This window comes from Triticum dicoccoides, chromosome 4B (genome assembly GCF_002162155.2).
Source record: "Triticum dicoccoides isolate Atlit2015 ecotype Zavitan chromosome 4B, WEW_v2.0, whole genome shotgun sequence".
NCBI lineage: Eukaryota > Viridiplantae > Streptophyta > Magnoliopsida > Poales > Poaceae > Triticum > Triticum dicoccoides.
Window position 1 is genome coordinate 12,449,398 of NC_041387.1, and position 18,771 is coordinate 12,468,168.

The 18,771-nt window shown below is 47.3% G+C and overlaps 1 protein-coding gene across 1 annotated transcript; it reads right to left on the bottom strand.

The window, feature by feature from the left end:
* Positions 1–14,336: 14,336 nt before the first annotated feature.
* LOC119294578 (63 kDa globulin-like protein) lies at positions 14,337–16,803 on the bottom strand. Its single transcript, XM_037572789.1, has 5 exons — positions 16,079–16,803; positions 15,826–16,001; positions 15,681–15,743; positions 15,270–15,578; positions 14,337–15,172 (listed from the first exon to the last, which is right to left on the bottom strand). Exons 1-5 carry the CDS (start codon positions 16,770–16,772, stop codon positions 14,555–14,557), a joined length of 1,860 nt encoding a protein of 619 aa, XP_037428686.1. The 5' UTR covers positions 16,773–16,803; the 3' UTR covers positions 14,337–14,554.
* Positions 16,804–18,771: the final 1,968 nt, after the last annotated feature.

An 18,771-nucleotide genomic window follows, 5' to 3' on the forward strand; every position in this document is an offset into this window, starting at 1 on the left:
CACCCCAGGGTTTGTTAATCGTGGAAATCACACCGGGACCCCAAAACGGTGAGTAATAGTCCATGAAAGAGCCCAAAATAGGACAAACCTAGGATTATTGATGAACGACACATAAACGCGCCCCGGGGTTCGACAATCATGGAAATCACTCAGGGACCCCAAATCAGTGAGTAATAGTCCAAGAAACGGCCCAGAATCAGCCAAAACTACAAGTGTTGATGACCGACATGTAAACGCAGCCCAGGGTTTGTTAATCGTGGAAATCACTCTGGGACCCCAAAACAGTGAGTAATAGTCCATGAAACGGGCCAGAATCGGCCAAATCTGCGAGTGTGACCGACACGTATGCGCACCTTGGGGTTCAACAACTATGGTGATCGCTTCGGGGCCCCAAAACGGTGAGTAATAGTCCACGAAATGGGTCAGAACCGGCTAAAACTTTGAGTGTTGGTGACCAACACGTAAGCACATATTGGGGTTCGACAACCATGGAAATCGCTTTGAGACCCCAAAACGGTGAGTAATAGTCCATGAAAGAGCCCAGAATAGGAAACCTAGGATTATTGATGAACGACATATAAAGGCACCCCGGGGTTCGACAATCATGGAAATCACTCACGGACCCCAAATCAGTTAGTAATAGTCCAAGAAACAGGCAAGAATCGGCCATCACTACAAGTGTTCATGACCGACACGTAAACGCAGCCCAGGGTTCGTTAATCGTCAAAATCACTATGGGACCTCAAAACAGTGAGTAATAGTCCATGAAACGGGCCAGAATCGGCCAAATCTGCGAGTGTTTATGACCGACACATAAGCGCACCTTGGGGTTCAACAACTATGGAAATCGCTTCGGGGCCCCAAAACGGTGAGTAATAGTCCACAAAACGGGTCGGAATCGGGCAAAACCGGGTGACCGACACGTAAACGCACCACAGGGTTCGTTAATCGTGCAAATCACAACCGGACTCAAAAACGGTGAGTAATAGTCCATGAAAGAGCTTAGAATCGCACAAACCTAGAATTATTGATGAACGACACATAAACGCACCCCGGGGTTCGACACTCATGGAAATCAGTCAAGGACCCTAAATCAGTGAGTAATAGTCCAAGAAACGGCCCAGAAACAACAAAAACGACAAGTGTTGATGACCGACACGAAATCGCAGTCTGGGGTTTGTTAATCATGGAAATCAGTCTGGGACCCCAAAATAGTGAGTAATAGTCCATGAAACGGGCCAGAATCGGCCAAATCTATGAGTGTGACCGACACGTAAGCGCACCTTGGGGTTCAGCAACTATGGTGATCGCTTCGAAACCCCAAAACGGTGAGTAATAGTGCACGAAACAGGTCAGAACCGGCCAAAACTTTGTGTTGGTGACCAACACGTAAGCACACATTGGGGTTCGACAACCATAGAAATCGCTTTATGACCCCAAAACAGTGAGTAATAGTCCATGAAAGAGCCCAGAATCGGACAAACCTAGGATTATTGATGAACGACATATAAAGGCACCCCAGGGTTCGACAATCATGGAACTCACTCACGGACCCCAGATCAGTGAGTAATAGTCCAAGAAACGGGCCAGAATCAGCCAAAACTACAAGTGTTGATGACCGACACGTAAACGCATCCCAGGGTTCGTTAATAGTGAAAATCACTATGGGACCCCAAAACACTGAGTAATAGTCCATGAAACGGGCTAGAATCGGCCAAATCTGTGAGTGTGTATGACCGACACGTAAGCGCACCTTGGGGTTCAACAACTATGGAAATCGCTTCAGGACCCCAAAACGGTGAGTAATTGTCCATGAAACGGGTCAGTATTGGCCAAAACTGCGAGTGTTGGTGACCGACACATAAACGCACCCCAGGGTTTGTTAATCGTGGAAATCACACCGGGACCCCAAAACGGTGAGTAATAGTCCATGCAAGAGCCCAGAATCAGATAAACCTAGAATTATTGATGAACGACACATAAACACGCCCCGGGCTTCGACAATCATGGAAATCACTCAGGGACCCCAAATCAGTGAGTAATAAGCCAAGAAACGGCCCAGAATCAGCCAAAACTACAAGTGTTGATGACCGACACGTAAACGCAGCCCAGGGTTCGTTAATCATGTAAATCACTCTGGGACCCCAAAACAGTGAGTAATAGTCCATGAAACAGGCCAGAATCGGCCAAATCTACGAGTGCGACCGACACGTAAGCGCACCTTGGGGTTCAACAACTATGGTGATCGCTTCGGGGCCCCAAAATGATGAGTAATAGTCCATGAAACAGGTCAGAACCGGCCAAAACTTCGAGTGTTGGTGACCAACACGTAAGAACATATTGGGGTTCGACAACCATGGAAATCGCTTTGAGACCCCAAAACGATGAGTAATAGTCCATGAAAGAGCCCAGAATAGGACAAACCTAGGATTATTTATGAACGACATATAAAGGCACCCCGGGGATCGACAATCATGGAAATCACTCAGGGACCCCAAATCAGTTAGTAATAGTCCAAGAAACAGGCAAGAATCGGCCAAAACTACAAGTCTTGATGACCAACACGTAAACACAGCCCAGGGTTCGTTAATCGTGGAAATCATTCTGGAACCCCAAAATAGTGAGTAATAGTACATGAAACGGTCCAGAATCGGCCAACTCTGCGAGTGTTGATGACCGACACGTAAGCGCACCTTGGGGTTCAAAAAATATGGAAATCGCTTCGGGACCCCAAAACGGTGAGTAATAGTCCACGAAACGGGTCAGTATCGGCCAAAACTGTGAGTGTTGGTGACCGACACGTAAATGCACCCCGGGGTTCGTTAATCGTGCAAATCACAACGGGACCCCAAAACGGTGAGTAAGAGTCCATGAAAGAGCCTAGAATCGGACAAACCTAGGATTATTGATGAACGACACATAAACGCGCCCCAGGGTTCGACAATCATGGAAATCACTTAGGGACCCCAAATCAGTGAGTAATAGTCCAAGAAACGGGCGAGAATTGGCCAAAACTTCAAGTGCTGATGACCGACACGTAAACGCAGCCCAGGGTTCGTTAATCGTGGAAATCACTCTGGGACCCCAAAACAATGAGTAATAGTCCATGCAATGGGCCAGAATCGGCCAAATCTGCGAGTGTTGATGACAGACACGTAAGCGCACCTTGGGGTTCAACAACTATGGAAATCGCTTTCGGGACCCCAAACGGTGAGTAATAGTCCACCAAACGGGTCAGTATCGGCCAAAACTGCGAGTGTTGGTGACCGACACGTAAACGCACCCCAGGGTTCGTTAATCGTGGAAATCGCATCGGGACCCCAAAACGGTGAGTAATAGTCCATCAAAGAGCCTAGAATCGGACAAACCTAGAATTATTGATGAACGACACATAAACGCACCCCGGGGTTCGACAATCATGGAAATCACTCAGGGACCCTAAATCAGTGAGTAATAGTCTAAGAAACGGCCTAAAATCAACCAAAACTACAAGTGTTGATGACCGACACGAAAACGCAGCCCAAGGTTCGTTAATCGTGGAAATCAGGCTGGGACCCCAAAACAGTGAGTAATAGTCCATGAAACGGGCCAGAATCGGCCAAATCTGCGAGTGTGACCGACACATAAGCGCACCTTGGGGTTCAACAACTATGGTGATCGCTTCGGAACCCCAAAACGGTGAGTAATAGTGCAGGAAATGGGTCAGAACCGGCCAAAACTTCAGGTGTTAGTGACTCACACGTAAGCACACATTGGGGTTCGACAACCATGGAAATCGATTTGTGACCCCAAAACGGTGAGTAATATTCCATTAAAGAGCCCAGAATCGGACAAACCTAGGATTATTAATGAACGACATATAAAGGCACCCCGGGGTTCGAAAATCATGGAACTCACTCACGGACCCAAAATCAGTGAGTAATAGTCCAAGAAACGGGCCAGAATCGGCCAAAACTACAAGTGTTGATGACCGACATGGAAACGCAGCCCAGGGTTCGACAATCATGGAAATCGGTCAGGGACCCCAAATCAGTGAGTAATAGTCCAAGAAACGGACCAGAATCGGCCAAAACTACAAGTGTTGATGACCGACACGTAAACGCGGCCCAGGGTTCGTTAATCGTGAAAATCACTATGGGACCCGAAAGCAATGAGTAATAGTACATGAAACGGGCCAGAATCGGCCAAATCTGCGAGTGTTCATGACCGACACGTAAGCGCACCTTGCGGTTCAACAACTATGGAAATCGCTTCGGGACCCCAAAACGGTGTGTAATAATCCACGAAACGGGTCAGTATCGGCCAAAACTGCGAGTGTTGGTGACCGACACGTAAACGCACCCCAGGGTTCGTTAATCGTGGAAATCGCATCGGGACCCCAAAACGGTGAGTAATAGTCCATCAAAGAGCCTAGAATCGGACAAACCTAGAATTATTGATGAACGAGACATAAACGCACCCCGGGGTTCGACAATCATGGAAATCACTCAGGGACCCTAAATCAGTGAGTAATAGTCTAAGAAACGGCCTAAAATCAACCAAAACTACAAGTGTTGATGACCGACACGAAAACGCAGCCCAAGGTTCGTTAATCGTGGAAATCAGGCTGGGACCCCAAAACAGTGAGTAATAGTCCATGAAACGGGCCAGAATCGGCCAAATCTGCGAGTGTGACCGACACATAAGCGCACCTTGGGGTTCAACAACTATGGTGATCGCTTCGGAACCCCAAAATGGTGAGTAATAGTGCAGGAAATGGGTCAGAACCGGCCAAAACTTCAGGTGTTAGTGACTCACACGTAAGCACACATTGGGGTTCGACAACCATGGAAATCGATTTGTGACCCCAAAACGGTGAGTAACAGTCCATGAAGAGCCCAGAATCGGACAAACCTAGGATTATTGATGAACGACATATAAAGGCACCCGGCGTTCGACAATCATGGAAATCACTCACAGACCCCAAATCAGTGAGTAATAGTCCAAGAAACGGGCCAGAATCGGCCAAAACTACCAGTGTTGATGACCGACACGTAAACGCGGCCCAGGGTTTGTTAATCGTGAAAATCACTATGGGACCCCAAACCAGTGAGTAATAGTCCATGAAACGGGCCAGAATCCGCCAAATCTATGAGTGTTTATGACCGATACGTAAGCGCACCTTGGGGTTCAATAACTATGGAAATCGCTTCGGGCCCCAAAACGGTGAGTAATAGTCCACGAAATGGGTCAGAATCGGCCAAAACTACAAGTGTTGGTGACCGACACGTAAACGCACCACAGGGTTCGTTAATCGTGGAAATCACACCGGGACCCCAAAACAGTGAGTAATAGTCCATGAAAGAGACAAGAATCGGGCAAACCTAGGATTATTGATGAACGACACATAAACGCACCCCGGGGTTCGACAATCATGGAAATCGCTCAGCGACTCCAAATCAGTGACTAGTAGTCCAAGAAATGGCCCAGAATCATCCAAAACTACAAGTATTGATGACCGACACGTAAACGCGGCCCAGGGTTCGTTAATCGTGGAAATCACACCGGGACCCCAAAACGGTGAGTAATAGACCATGAAAGAGCCTAGAATCAGACAAACCTAGGATTATTGATGAACGACACATAAACGCACCACAGGGTTTGATAATGATGGAAATCGCTCAGGAACCCCAAATCGGTGAGTAATAGTCAAAGAAACGGCCAAAACTACAAGTGTTGATGACTGACACGTAAACATAGCCCAAGGTTCGTTAATCGTGGTAATCACTCTGGGACCCCAAAGCAGTGAGTAATGGTCCAAGAAACGGGCCAGAATCGGCCAAAACTACAAGTGTTGATGACCGACACGTAAACGCAGCCCAGGGTTCGTTAATCGTGGAAATCACTCCGGGACCCCAAAACGGTGAGTAATAGTCCATGAAAGAGCCCAGAATCGGCCAAACCTAGGATTATTGATGACCGACACATAAGCGCACCTTGGCGTTCAACAACAATGGAAATCGCTTCGGGACCCCAAAACGGTGAGTAATAGTCCACGAAACGGGCCAGTATCGGCCAAAACTGGGAGTGTTGGTGACCGACACGTAAACTTACCCCAGGGTTCGTTTATCGTGGAAATCGCACCGGGACCCCAAAACGGTGAGAAATAGTCCATGAAAGAGCCCAGAATCGGAAAAACCTAGAATTATTGATGAACGACACATAAACGCACCCCGGGGTTCGATAATCATGAAGATCACTCGTGGACCCTAAATCAGTAAGTAATAGTCCATGAAACGGGCCAGAATCGGCCAAATCTACAAGTGTTGATGACCGACACGTAAACACAGCCCAGGGTCTGTTAATCGTGGAAATCATTGTGGGACCCCAAAACAGTGAGTAACAGTCCATGAAACGGGCCAAAATCGGCCAAAACTGCGAGTGTTGGTGACCGACACGTAAACGCACCCCAGGGTTCGTTAATCGTGGAAATCACACCGGGATCCCAAAACGGTGAGTAATAGTCCATGAAAGAGCCCAAAATCGGACAAACCTAGAATTATTGATGAATGACACATAAACGCACCCCAGGGTTCGACAATCATGGAAATCACTGAAGGATCCCAAATCAGTGACTAATAGTCCAAGAAACGGCCCAGAGTCATCCAAAACTACCAGTATTGATGACCAACACGTAAACGCAGTCCATGGTTCGTTAATCATGGAAATCACTCTGGGACCCCAAAACAGTGAGTAATAGTCCGTGAAACGGGCCAGAATCAGCCAAATCTGCGAGTGTGACCGACACGTAAGCGCACCTTGGGGTTCAACAACTCTGGTGATCGCTTCGGGACCCCAAAATAGTGAGTAATAGTCCACAAAACGGGTCAGAACCGGCCAAAACTTTGAGTGTTGGTGACCGACACGTAAGCACATATTGGGGTTCGACAATCATGGAAATCGCTTTGTGACCCCAAAACGGTGAGTAATAATCCATGAAAGAGCCCAGAATCGGACAAACCTAGGATTATTGATGAACGACATATAAACGCACCCCAGGGTTCGACAATCATGGAAATCGGTCAGGGACCCCAAATCAGTGAGTAATAATCCATGAAAGAGCCCAGAATCGGACAAACCTAGGATTATTGATGAACGACATATAAACGCACCCCAGGGTTCGACAATCATGGAAATCGGTCAGGGACCCCAAATCAGTGAGTAATATTCCAAGAAACGGACCAGAATCGGCCAAAACTACAAGTGTTGATGACCGACACGTAAACGCAGCCCAGGGTTCGTTAATCGTGAAAATCACTATGGGACCCGAAAACAGTGAGTAATAGTCCATGAAACGGGCCAGAATCGGCCAAATCTGCGAGTGTTCATGACTGACACGTAAGCGCACCTTGGGGTTCAACAACTACGGAAATCGCTTTGGGGCCCCAAAACGGTGAGTAATAGTCCACGAATGGGGTCAGAATCGGCCAAAACTATGAGTGTTGGTGACCGACACGTAAACGCACCACAGGCTTCGTTAATCGTGGAAATCACACCGGGACCCCAAAATGATGAGTAATAGTCCATAAAAGAGCCCAGAATCTAACAAACCTAGGATTATTGATGAACGACACATAAACGTACCCCGGGGTTCGACAATCATGGAAATTGCTCAGGGACCCCAAATCAGTGAGTAATAGTCCAAGAAACATGCCAGAATCGGCCAAAACTACAAGTGTTGATGACCGACAAGTAAACGCAGCCCAGGGTTCGTTAATCGTGGAAATCACTCTGGGACCCCAAAATAGTGAGTAATAGTCTATGAAACGGGTTAGAATCGGCCAAATCTGCGAGTGTGACCGACACGTAAGCGCACCTTGGGGTTCAACAACTATGAAAATCGCTTCAGGACCCCAAAACGGCGAGTTATAGTCCACGAAACGGTCGGAATCGGCCAACACCTTGTGATCACGCTTGCGTCCGAGGGCACAGGTATCGAGGACGCGCCCAAGCAGCAGTCGTTGTTCTGCAGCGCCACGTCACGCGTGACCAGGCCAGTGTCCACGGGGGCAGCGACGCCCTGGGCCGCCATCAGGGACCCGAACCCCGACCCGGCGGCGTACTGGAGCGGTCCGCTCCGGGCCGTGAACGACGACTGTGGAAGCAGCATCCTCTTGAGCACCTTCTCATTTTACATTAGGCATACATTTTTTTCACATTGTATACACATTTAAAATTGATCGCATACGTTTTTTTGAAATACGGGGCATTTTTCATTATAAGAGACAGTTTTTCTTAAGTTATCTACATTTTCTAAAACTGCGGTAACAACATAATTTGACACATCTTAGTATTTTAAAATTCAATGTTTTGAATTTTTAAGTAAACTTTAGTTTTGTAATATATATATATAGATATATATTAGATTCTTTTTGAAGATATAAAAAATAAAGGGATAATTGCATTTGAGCCCTTAGTTGTGTCACCCTCGACAGGAATACCCCTAGTTTTGTAAAACACGTGGTCTTGCCCAACTCAGTTAGCTTGCTTTGTGTTTTTGCCCTTCCGGCATGGCTCCGTTTAGTCAGCGTCGTTTGACCATAAGCGGTGCTAGATTTGGGACAAGTCTTGCCCCCCGGTCGACCTAACTAGCTCACACTCTCTCGTTCCCCACTGTCTCTCTTTCTCTCTCACCAACCCTAGCTCGCTCGGCGGCGGCGAAACCCGCACCGCCAGATCCATTGGCAGGCGATGGGGGAGACCGGAGAAAGCGTCGGCGGACGCGGCCGCCGCCGTAGGGACACCACATCCTCACTTCAGCGTGGAGGCGGCGGTGCTGCTGGAGCCAATGGCAACAAGGGCAGCGGATCTGCACGGGAAAGCGTAGGAGACGACACCGGTGGCACCCACGGCGACAAGGGCAGCGGATCTGCACGGGAGCGTGTACAAGGCGATGCTGGCGGCGCCAACGGCGACAAGGGCAGCGGATCTGCACGGGAGCACGGACAAGGCGACGCCGGCGGCGCCAGCAACGACAAGGGCAACGGATCTGCACGGGAAATTCCTGTGGGGTAAGTATTAGACCTATATTTGCTCGTGTTTACTGCTGTAGGGTTGATTCAACGATGATTTAGGCTAGGTTTTGTTCGTTTTTCATGGGAGATGGCATGTTTTTTATCGTAGGATGAATCCAGCGACCGCGTTCTATCTATCTATTAGAATGGAGACCACTGTTCTTGTTTCTGCGGGTACTAAAGGAAAAGATTGTGGCTTCACTTTTCCATTGTTTGTGGACAACACTACTTCATATCAGGATTTTAGGGCTGCCATTTGTGCTACGTATCCATGAGGATTGTTTGATGCTGTTGAGATGAGATATTGGGATAGTAGTAACCTTTGTTGGGTCCCTGTATAATGTGATTCAGAGTTAGGTGTGATGTTTGCAAGTAATGCACAAACTATGTCATGCAACTTGGAAATCACAGTGATACAGAGAACTAGAGCACAAATGTTTGAAAACCCATCAACTTCTAGGCCCTCTGCATCTAGGCCATCTTGTTTTAATCCCACTGCTGGAGGGACAAGGGCTAGAACTAGGGCTAGCAGTAGAAGTAGGGCAGTAAGTGACACCTCTACTGCTCCTGGAACTCCAAGTGTTAATGAAAGTTAGGAACAAGCAAACAAAAAAGGTGATCCAGTTGTGGAGGAGGCATTGCCTGATGCACCAGGTCTGGAGGATGAGATACTTTATCCTGGGTATGTTCAACACAACAATGAAGAAGAAAAGGCAGACAAAGACTATATCCCTGCAGAATTTTCAGATACAGATGCTGATGAGATGCAAGAGGATCATGAAATGGGAGCTTTTGAAGATGCAGATGAGGATAGACTTGTCATGATATATGACAGGGAAAATCCATCTATTGAGGAAGGTGCGGTCTTCCCTTCTACAGTTGATTGCAGAAATGCAGTTGCAACCTACTCAATCAAAGCTGAAACTGAATTCTCTATTCTGAAAAGTGACCCAACTAGGTTTATTGTCAAATGTTCTTATGACAGGTGTAAATGGAGGCTACATGCTTCTTTAATGAGGAGGAGCACAATGTTTCAGGTATTAAATGTTGTGATCTCTGTAATGTGTTATATTTTCTGCACTCACTACTGTTATATGTACTTACTATTTGTTGTGTTGTTTTGTTTCAGGTTAAAGTGAACCAACACCAACATACTTGTCCTAGTGTCAACAGATCTTAGAGATTGAGAGCTTCAAAAAGGAGGTGGATTGCACATGCATCTATGCCCTGGATCAGACAAAATCCATCTATTGGTCCTAAGGAAATTCAGATGAAGTTGCTAGAGAAGTATGGTGTGGAGGTGCAATATGACAGGTGCTACAATGGCAAAGAGATGGCACTGGACAAAATATATGGCAAGTATAGTGATAGTTTCCAACTTCTTTATTCTTTCAAAGCTGAAGTGGAGAGGGCATCACCAGGCAGTCTAGTAGAAATTGACAGGCACACAGTTGAGTATCAGATTAAAGGTAAGAAGTATTATAAGGAGTGTTTTAGAAGAGTGTTTGTTTGCTTCAAAGCTTGTCAGAAGGGTTTCCTGGAGGGCTGCAGGCCATACCTGGCTGTAGATGCTACAACATTGAATGGTAGGTTTAGAGGGCAACTTGTAGCATCTTGTGCACTGGATGGCCACAACTGGTTGTTTCCAGTTGCTTATGGTGTTCTAGAAGTGGAGTCTACTGAGAGTTGGACATGGTTTTTCACAAACCTGAAGAAAATGGTAGGTCATCCAGAAGGTTTAGTGATACATACTGATGCTTGCAAGGGATTGGAAACAGCAGTTGATGATGTGTATCCTGGAGTGGAACATAGAGAGTGTATGAGACACTTGGCTCAGAATTTCACTAAGAAATTTAAGGGAAAGTTCTTTGATGATCACTTATGGCCTTGTTCACTAACCTACAGTATCAAGAAGCATAATTATCATCTGAACCAGCTCAAAAGCAAAACCAAAGTTAAGGAATATCTGGAGGAGCACCACACAAAAATCTGGGCAAGAGCAGAGTTCAATGAGATGAGCAAGGTTGACTATGTGAACAACAACCTTGCTGAATCATTCAACTCAAGAATCGGGAAATACATGAGTCTTCACATAGTTGACCTACTAGACAAGATTAGGCAATACATCATGGAGAAAATTGACTTAAGAAACAGAATTGCCACTGGCCATTTCATTGGGCACAACATCATACCAGCAATAATGAAGATTTTGATGGAGAAGACAAAAGGTTTGGAGATGAGTATAGTTAGGAGAAGCCCAACAGAGGCTGAGGTGACTGCTACTGGTAGAGAGAAAAGAGAATGGAGGTACCCTGTTGACATAGAGAAGTGGTCTTGCAGTTGTAGGCAGTGGCAGATCACTGGTAAACCCTGCATCCATGCCCTTTTTTTCATCACTGCTCTAAGAGGTGAAGCTAGTGGAATAGATCAGTATGTCCACAAATATTACTCAGTTGACATGTTTAGAGCAACTTATGCTGACAATCTACCCGCTCTGGAAGGCAAACAACAGTGGGACTATGTAGATCCGGGATTCAAGCTGTGTGCTCCTGTTCAGAATACACCACCAGGAAGACCAAGAAAGCAGAGGATAAGATCTACCAGTGAAGGAAAGGGTCTTGGTCCTAGGAAGTATAAGTGCAAGAGATGTGGAAGATGTGGACACAAAACCAAAGGATGCAAAGAATCTGTTGATCCAGCCTTTGGAGAAGAAGAACATTGGGGAGAAGATAATGCAGATGATCATCCAACAGCTAATGAGCCAGCAGAAGCAGAAGTACAAGAGGAGGACGAGGAGGAGGAAGAGCCAGAAGTTGATGTTCTTCAGCAGCAGATGCCACCACCAAAGGAAACCTCACATGAGGCATCCACACAAGCTAGTGTAGTGAGGTGTGTGCCAGCAACTTGTTTCAGTTTTATATTGCCCTTGTTTTAGTTTTCATTAGTTCATATCTTAAAATTGTGTTATGTTTGAACTTGTTTTAGTCCTAGAAAGAATTATAAAAGAGGAGCTGAGAGGGGAGCTTCTCCAAGGTATTGCAAGCAGAAGAAAAATGGACCAACAACTACATTCTGCTCAGTTACTGGAAGCAGTGTTGACAGCCAGGGTGTCTCTCCAGCCAAAAAAGCAGCAACAGCAGTTGAAGCCCCACCCACTGCCCCCAATGCAGCTAAGAACGCTAGAAGCAAGGCAAAGCTGGCTCCAAACCCAGCCAAAAACATTAGGAGCAAGAAACTTCAGTTTAGTCCTGTTACTTCAGTTTTATGTTTGAAACTGTTATGCACTTGATGTTGTTACTATGTGCACTGTGATACCAGTACTTTTATGTTGTTAGTGCTTTATGCACTTGATGTTGTTGTCTATGCACTGTGATGATCAACTTCTTAATGCTTTATGCACTAGTTATGCCCAGTGTTTGGTACATGTGTGATGATCAAAATCTTATTCTTAATTCTTTGCGCTCACTGTGGTGTCATCTACATCTACCTCTGGCATAGTTTTGTCATCGACGTCGTCAACGACAAAACCTACATCTACCTTTGGCATAGTTTTGTCGTCGGCGACAAAACCTACATCTACCTTTGCATAGTTTTGTCATCGACGTCGTCGACGACAAAACCTACATCTACTTTGGCATACATCTGAAGCAACATCTGCTTTGCATCCATCCACTCCATCTAGTTTGCATAGACAAAATAGCATTTCATCTTGACCACAACAGTGAATCATCGTCTTCAGATACATCACACTAGGTTGTACCATTCGGTCAACAAGCACAAACTGATACAACTACAGCACGAACAACATTACAACACAAATTCCTACAAACAACAATGCTAAAAGAAGCATCATCTCATCTCTTCCTCTCAGCTTCTTCTTCAAAACATGATTCTTTCTTGACAGCTCCATGTTTTCCTTCTTCAACTTGTGACTTTTAATCCAGCTCTGTTCTACCTCTGCGTGCAGGTCTTCAAAAGCCAAGGCAACACGCAATGGAGGAGGAGGATCAACCCACACCACCCACTCACCCTCCTGTGGTAACTGATTGCACATCAGATTTACCAAAAATTAGATTTTTCATAAAGAAGAACTAAAACATGCTCAAATTCACAATCTCTTCCGTCTAAAGGACACCCTAAAAACCGGCGGCCTGTGCTTGCCCCTCCCCAAGAAACACGGTGGGCTGGAACAAGGTCGTGACCAGGGCAACGATGCTTTGAACGATACTCCAATCCATAGTAGGTGTCATCGGGAAGATAGAACTCGGAGACGAGTTGCACAATCCCGACCCCATCAACCTAAACCAAATGGAAGGGAAGAAGATCAAAATTTCCCCCAAATCTCACAAACCCTAGAAACCCTAGAACAAATTGGGGGTGGAGGAGCCGCACGAGCTCATGTTCACTTACCTTACCGGCCGCCTGCGAGTAGATGGACGAGCCCAAGCTCGCCGTGCTGCGCCGCTCCATCTTCTTCCTCGTGGGGCCTCGCGTCGCCAGCTCCGCTTCTCTGTTTTCTTCAGTGCGAGCTCACTATGGACGAAAGGGTACTAAGTGTAGCACCGACAGGGGCAAAAATGTCCTAAATCTAGCGCCGCTTACGGTCAAACGGCGCTGACTGGACGGAGCCGTGCCGGAAGGGCAAAAGTACAAGAGAAGCAAACTGAGTTGGGCAAGACCGCGTGTTTTACAAAAGTAGGGACAATCCTAACAAGTGGTACCCAACTAAGGGTATAAAACCGATTATCTCAAAAATAAATGAAAAAACAGAGGAGAAAAACTAAGGAACCTGAGCTGCCCTAACCATCTCGCGGTTGAGGTGATGCTCCCATACAGCTCGCTAAAAGCGAGATATAGCTTCGTCCCGCACACATCTCGCGAGAGGGCTACTTCTCGCCATAAGCACTAATTAAAAAGTAATCTTTGCAAAGTTCACTCCCACATCTCAGAATGCCACAAATAGCACACTGAATGTGCGCCATTTGTCATAATCTGAAAGTTTTCTTTTAGATTAATTTATTCAGAATGTTCTATCTCTTGAACCGTTCATAAATTTGACATACTTCCTTAACGAAAAAAATAAACCAGGGCATTTTTTCTTTTCCAAAAGAGACATTTTCTCTTTTTCAAAAGAGACACTGGTATGCCTCTCGCGGAACCAAATTCATACCTCAGTAAACCCGTGCCTCTCTAGGAAGAAAAATATACATTTTTTTGGTTTTTGGGAGAGACGACACAAATTCATTTGTCAGATGATTTGCATGTAACTAAAGTGGAGGAAAATACTGAAAAAGAGGCGCAATGCCCTTGTGTTTATTTATGTTGGGCATGCATGCCTTGGTGGAAGGTAGGTAGGCAACTTACATCATCGTACTGCTGAGCCCGAGCCACAACTTATTTATGCTACTCCCGCGTACTTACGAACTACATACACCACACAAGTCCAGCTCTCAAACGGCGCGGGCTCCAGCTCACATTCACTTGACAGCGACCTTGCCGCCTCAGAGCGCGGCGGTTGCCATTCTCAGGAAGGCCTCCACGGCTTCGTCGCCGCGGCCGCGGTCACCACGGCGGCGGTCCCCGCGCTCCTGCTCCTGCTGCTCGGGTCCGGCGACGAAGCCCTCGTCCTGCTGATCCTTGGCGCGGAACACCTCCTGCACCTCCCTGGCGGGCCTGCCGAACGTGAGCTCCTGCGCGGGGTTGTCCAGCTTGCCGATCACGTTGTTCCTCCCGGCGAGCCACAACCTCTCGTTCCTCTCGGCGTTGATCTCGAAGCACACCACCTGGAGGTTGCTGCTGCCGCGGGACGAGGCGATCTCCACGACCGGGTGGCCGGGGGGCACCACGAACGCCGAGCCGCGCGACACCCGCGCGCGGACCGTCTCGTACCTCTGCTGATCCTGCTCCTCCTCCGACTCGGAGCCGGAGCCGCGTCGGAGTTGCTGCCGCTGGTCGTCCTCTTCTTCCTCGCTCCGCCTGCCCTTGCCGTGCTCGTGCTCGTGCTCGCGCTCGCTGTCCTGGCCAAGGTGCGGGCACACGATCTGCACCTCGCCCTCGCCTTCCAGCACGACGGCGAGCTTGAACGACTGGGTGTTCAAGTAAGGCGCGGTCATAGATCCCTGTCGATCGACATATGCACTCATGTAAACAGCGGTCAAGTAACAAATCAAGATATCAAGCCCGCCGCCGGTGAACTAATTAAGCGTGGTGACGCACCGGTGTGATGTTGGCCACGGCGACACGGACGTCGTGTTGGGCAAGGGCGTGGAAGCTCCGGGCGTCGGCCTCGAAGAGGCGGCCATGGCGGTTGGCGATCTTGGGGCGCTGCTCCAGGAGGTTAAAGGTGTCGCGCGAGTCGCCGCGGAACGGGGGGAGAGGCCAGTGGTGGCCCTGCCCGCCCTCGGACGCCTCGCGACGCAGCTCGCGGAGCTGCTCCTCGGACGCGCGGACGATGGAGATGGACTCCTCCTCCTCCTGGCCTTGGCGCCTGCCGAACAGCAGCCTGTCCAGCTGCTCATCCGAGGTCTGCACGTTCACGTCCATGTCCATGGATGTGAGTACAAGTTTTTCTTTTTTGAGTAAAGAAAGAAGAGATTGACTAGTGCATGCATGTAAGTAGGTACGTACCTTGAGAGCCGCTCTCAGCACGCGTTTGCTCAAACTCGCGAGAAGAGGCTTGGCCGAGAAATACTGCATGGGATATCCACGTGTCAGTCATTCATTGCGTCGTTATCCATTCGAGAAATTCGAGCGGCGTCAACTTTTTAATTACCTGGAACTTGCCGGGCACGGAGATGGTGTGGAGGATCTTGGCGATGACCAGCTTCCTCCGGCCGTCGGTGTTGGCCAGGTGCATGATGGACCCCGCCGGCGCCACGATGACATCGCCTTGCCTGACGGAGTAGGACCGCCTCTCGCCGTTCTCGATCACCGTCAGCACCCCCTCGCCTGCATGCATGCATGCATGCGCACGTTAGTTATCATCGATCGGCGGATGCATGATACGTGTACAAGATGGACGGTACCTTGAGCGACGTAGCCGACGCCGTCCGCGTCCGTGAGTCCCGGCACGACGAACGAGCGCGGGTTCACCTCCATGATGGCGACGCGGTAGTTCCTGATGCCCCGGAGGAGCCTGGACACTTCGTCGAACGGGCGAAGGGCCTTGACGAACCCGTGGTCGCTCCGGATGATGCTACGAAAGTTGCGCGGGCCGAACACGTACGGCCGGCGGCTATCCCCGTGCTCCTCATCACGCTCTCCCTCGCCGCGCCGGCCACGGCCCTGCTCGTGCTTTCCGTGCTCCTCACGCTCCCCCTCGCCGTGCCGCCCACGGCCACGGCCCTCCTCCTCCTCACGCTCTCCCTGGCCGTGCCGCCCACGGCCACGGCCCTCCTCCTCCTCACGCTCCCCCTGGCCGTGCCTGCCACGGCCACGGCCCTGCTCCTCCTCACGCCCCCCTTCGCCGTGCCGGCCATGGCCACGGCCTTGCTCCTCCTGCTCGTGCCTCCCGTGCTGCTGCTGGTCCTCCCTGCACTCCTGCACGCACCGGGCATGCGAGTACCGTGGCCGGTCCTGCTGGCACCGCTGCACGCACTGCTGCAGCGAGTGCCCACCGCGCCTGTCCTCCTCGTCGTCACGGGAGGCCGAAACAGCCGCGGCAAAGAGAAGGCTGGTTCCCAGGAGGAAGAGGAGAGGAATGGTTGCTCTGATCGCCATGGTTTGTCACTCTGCTTGCTACCTCGCTCTGTGTGTGTGTCTTGTGCTGGGAATGGAGGTCGACGCACCGTATTTGTAGCGCGCGCGCCGCTGTACGTGGGGCCGTGGCGCGGCTACGTGGAGGAGCACTGCGTGCCACCGGGGAGGCGGGTCGCCACGTCGCGCGGTCGTGCTTATCGGGCCATCGGTAAGGTGCGTGCCAGCTTGGGCGTCGCGTGTCGTGGCATGCTCTTGCTCGCGGCGGGCGGCGCGGCGCCGAGCGACGGAGAGAGTTGAGTGGATAGCGGTGCTAGGTACGGAGCATCTAGACACTCGTCGGAGTACATGCCCGAGCAGAGCACATCATCCCATGACTAGTAGTACTGTAGTACTCCCTCCGTCCCAAAATTCTTCTCTTAGATTTGTTTAGATACGGATGTATCTAATATTAAAACATGACTTGGTTTATCCGTATTTAGACAAATTTAACACAAGAATTTTGGGACGGGGGAGTACTTCCCAGGCCTCTGAAGTAAACCTGAGCATGGACCGGGCTGGCCTGGATCGGGCTTAGTTTTCGGGTAGACGTTCGTTTTGCAAGCGAGACATATGGCTGGCTCGCCTGAATCTAGCGACAAACGTTTTTTATTCACATTTTTTGATTTCGTTTTCCGCTTTCTTTTCTTTAACGTTGTTTGTACTTTTAAATAATATAAATATATACGCCCTCCATCCTAAAATAAATGTCTTCGATTCAGTAAAACTTCAATACAAAGTTGTACTCCCTCCGTCTCGTCGCATAAATGAATGTATCTCAATATATTTTTAGTCCTAGACACATTCATTTCTGCAACGAGGCGGAGGGATAGATGCATTCATTTCCACGACAAGTAATTAGGGATAGAAAGAGTACTAAATAAGTGTCTTTGATTTAATAAAACTTTAGTATAAAGTTAAACTAAATTAGACACAGATTTTGGGATGGATGCAGTGCATTACAAAAAATACTTTACATATTTTCTTTCAAAAAATACTTTACATATTTTTTTCAAAAAATGTTAATCAGGCATTTGAAAAATGTTAAATGTGGATAGGAAAACTGTGTCTAATGTACACTAAAAATGTTTAATAAATGCACAATATTTTTAGAAAAAAATCAACATATGAGAATATATGTTTTAGAAAAAATTAATTATGTATTTAGAAAATGTTAAATGTGTATATGAAAAATGTTCTTGCTGTATACAAAAAATCTTCAGTGTGCTTGGAAAAAGTAGCTATAAAATATGTTTAAAAATGCTAATCATTTATTAAGGAAATGTAAAAGATTTATATACATGAAATGATCCTGATGTATACAAAAATTCTACAATGTTTATAGACAAGTAGGGATAAAATATATATAAATTTATAAAACTGTTAATTATGTATTTGGAAAATATTAAACACATATATCAAAAATATTCCTAATCTATAAAAATGTACAATGTTTATGGACAAATTAGATATTGTATGTTCAAAAATGTTAAGCATGTATTTACAAAATGTTAAATTTATACATAAAAATGTTCCTGATGTGAACATTTTCTTTACAACTCCTATGAAGACGTAAAAATAAGTTTTCAAAAATAGTAGTCATATATTTATAAAATATTAAATATATATACTAAAAATGTTCCTGATGTATATGAAAAATGTACGACTGGAAAAGAAGGAAACCATCAAAAACCAGAAAAGAAAAACAAAGAAAAGTGAAGGAAACGGAGAAAGAAAAGCAAAAGACGAGAGAAACACAAGAAAAAAATGAAAAACAAAAATACCTTGAAAAAGAAAACCAGAAAATAAATAAAAACACCAAAGGAAAGGGAAAGGAAAAGGAAAAGGAGAAAAAGAAACAAATACATGGGAGAAATCATAGAAAAAAATAAAAACAGAGAGAACTATGAAAAACAAAGAAAACTGGCGAGAATGCAAAGAAAACAAATGTAAAAAAAGGAAGAACGCGAAAAAACCAGAGGAA

What these genes read in the sequence shown, in the direction of transcription:
- LOC119294578 (XM_037572789.1), bottom strand. Translation starts at nt 16,772, where the DNA reads ATGGCGATCAGAGCAACCATTCCTCTCCTCTTCCTCCTGGGAACCAGC. An exon ending in CCGTGCCCGGCAAGTTCCAG is followed by an intron (nt 15,744 to 15,825) that starts GTAATTAAAAAG and finishes TATCCCATGCAG; the next exon opens with TATTTCTCGGCCAAGCCTCT. An exon ending in CCGTGGCCAACATCACACCG is followed by an intron (nt 15,173 to 15,269) that starts GTGCGTCACCAC and finishes GTCGATCGACAG; the next exon opens with GGATCTATGACCGCGCCTTA.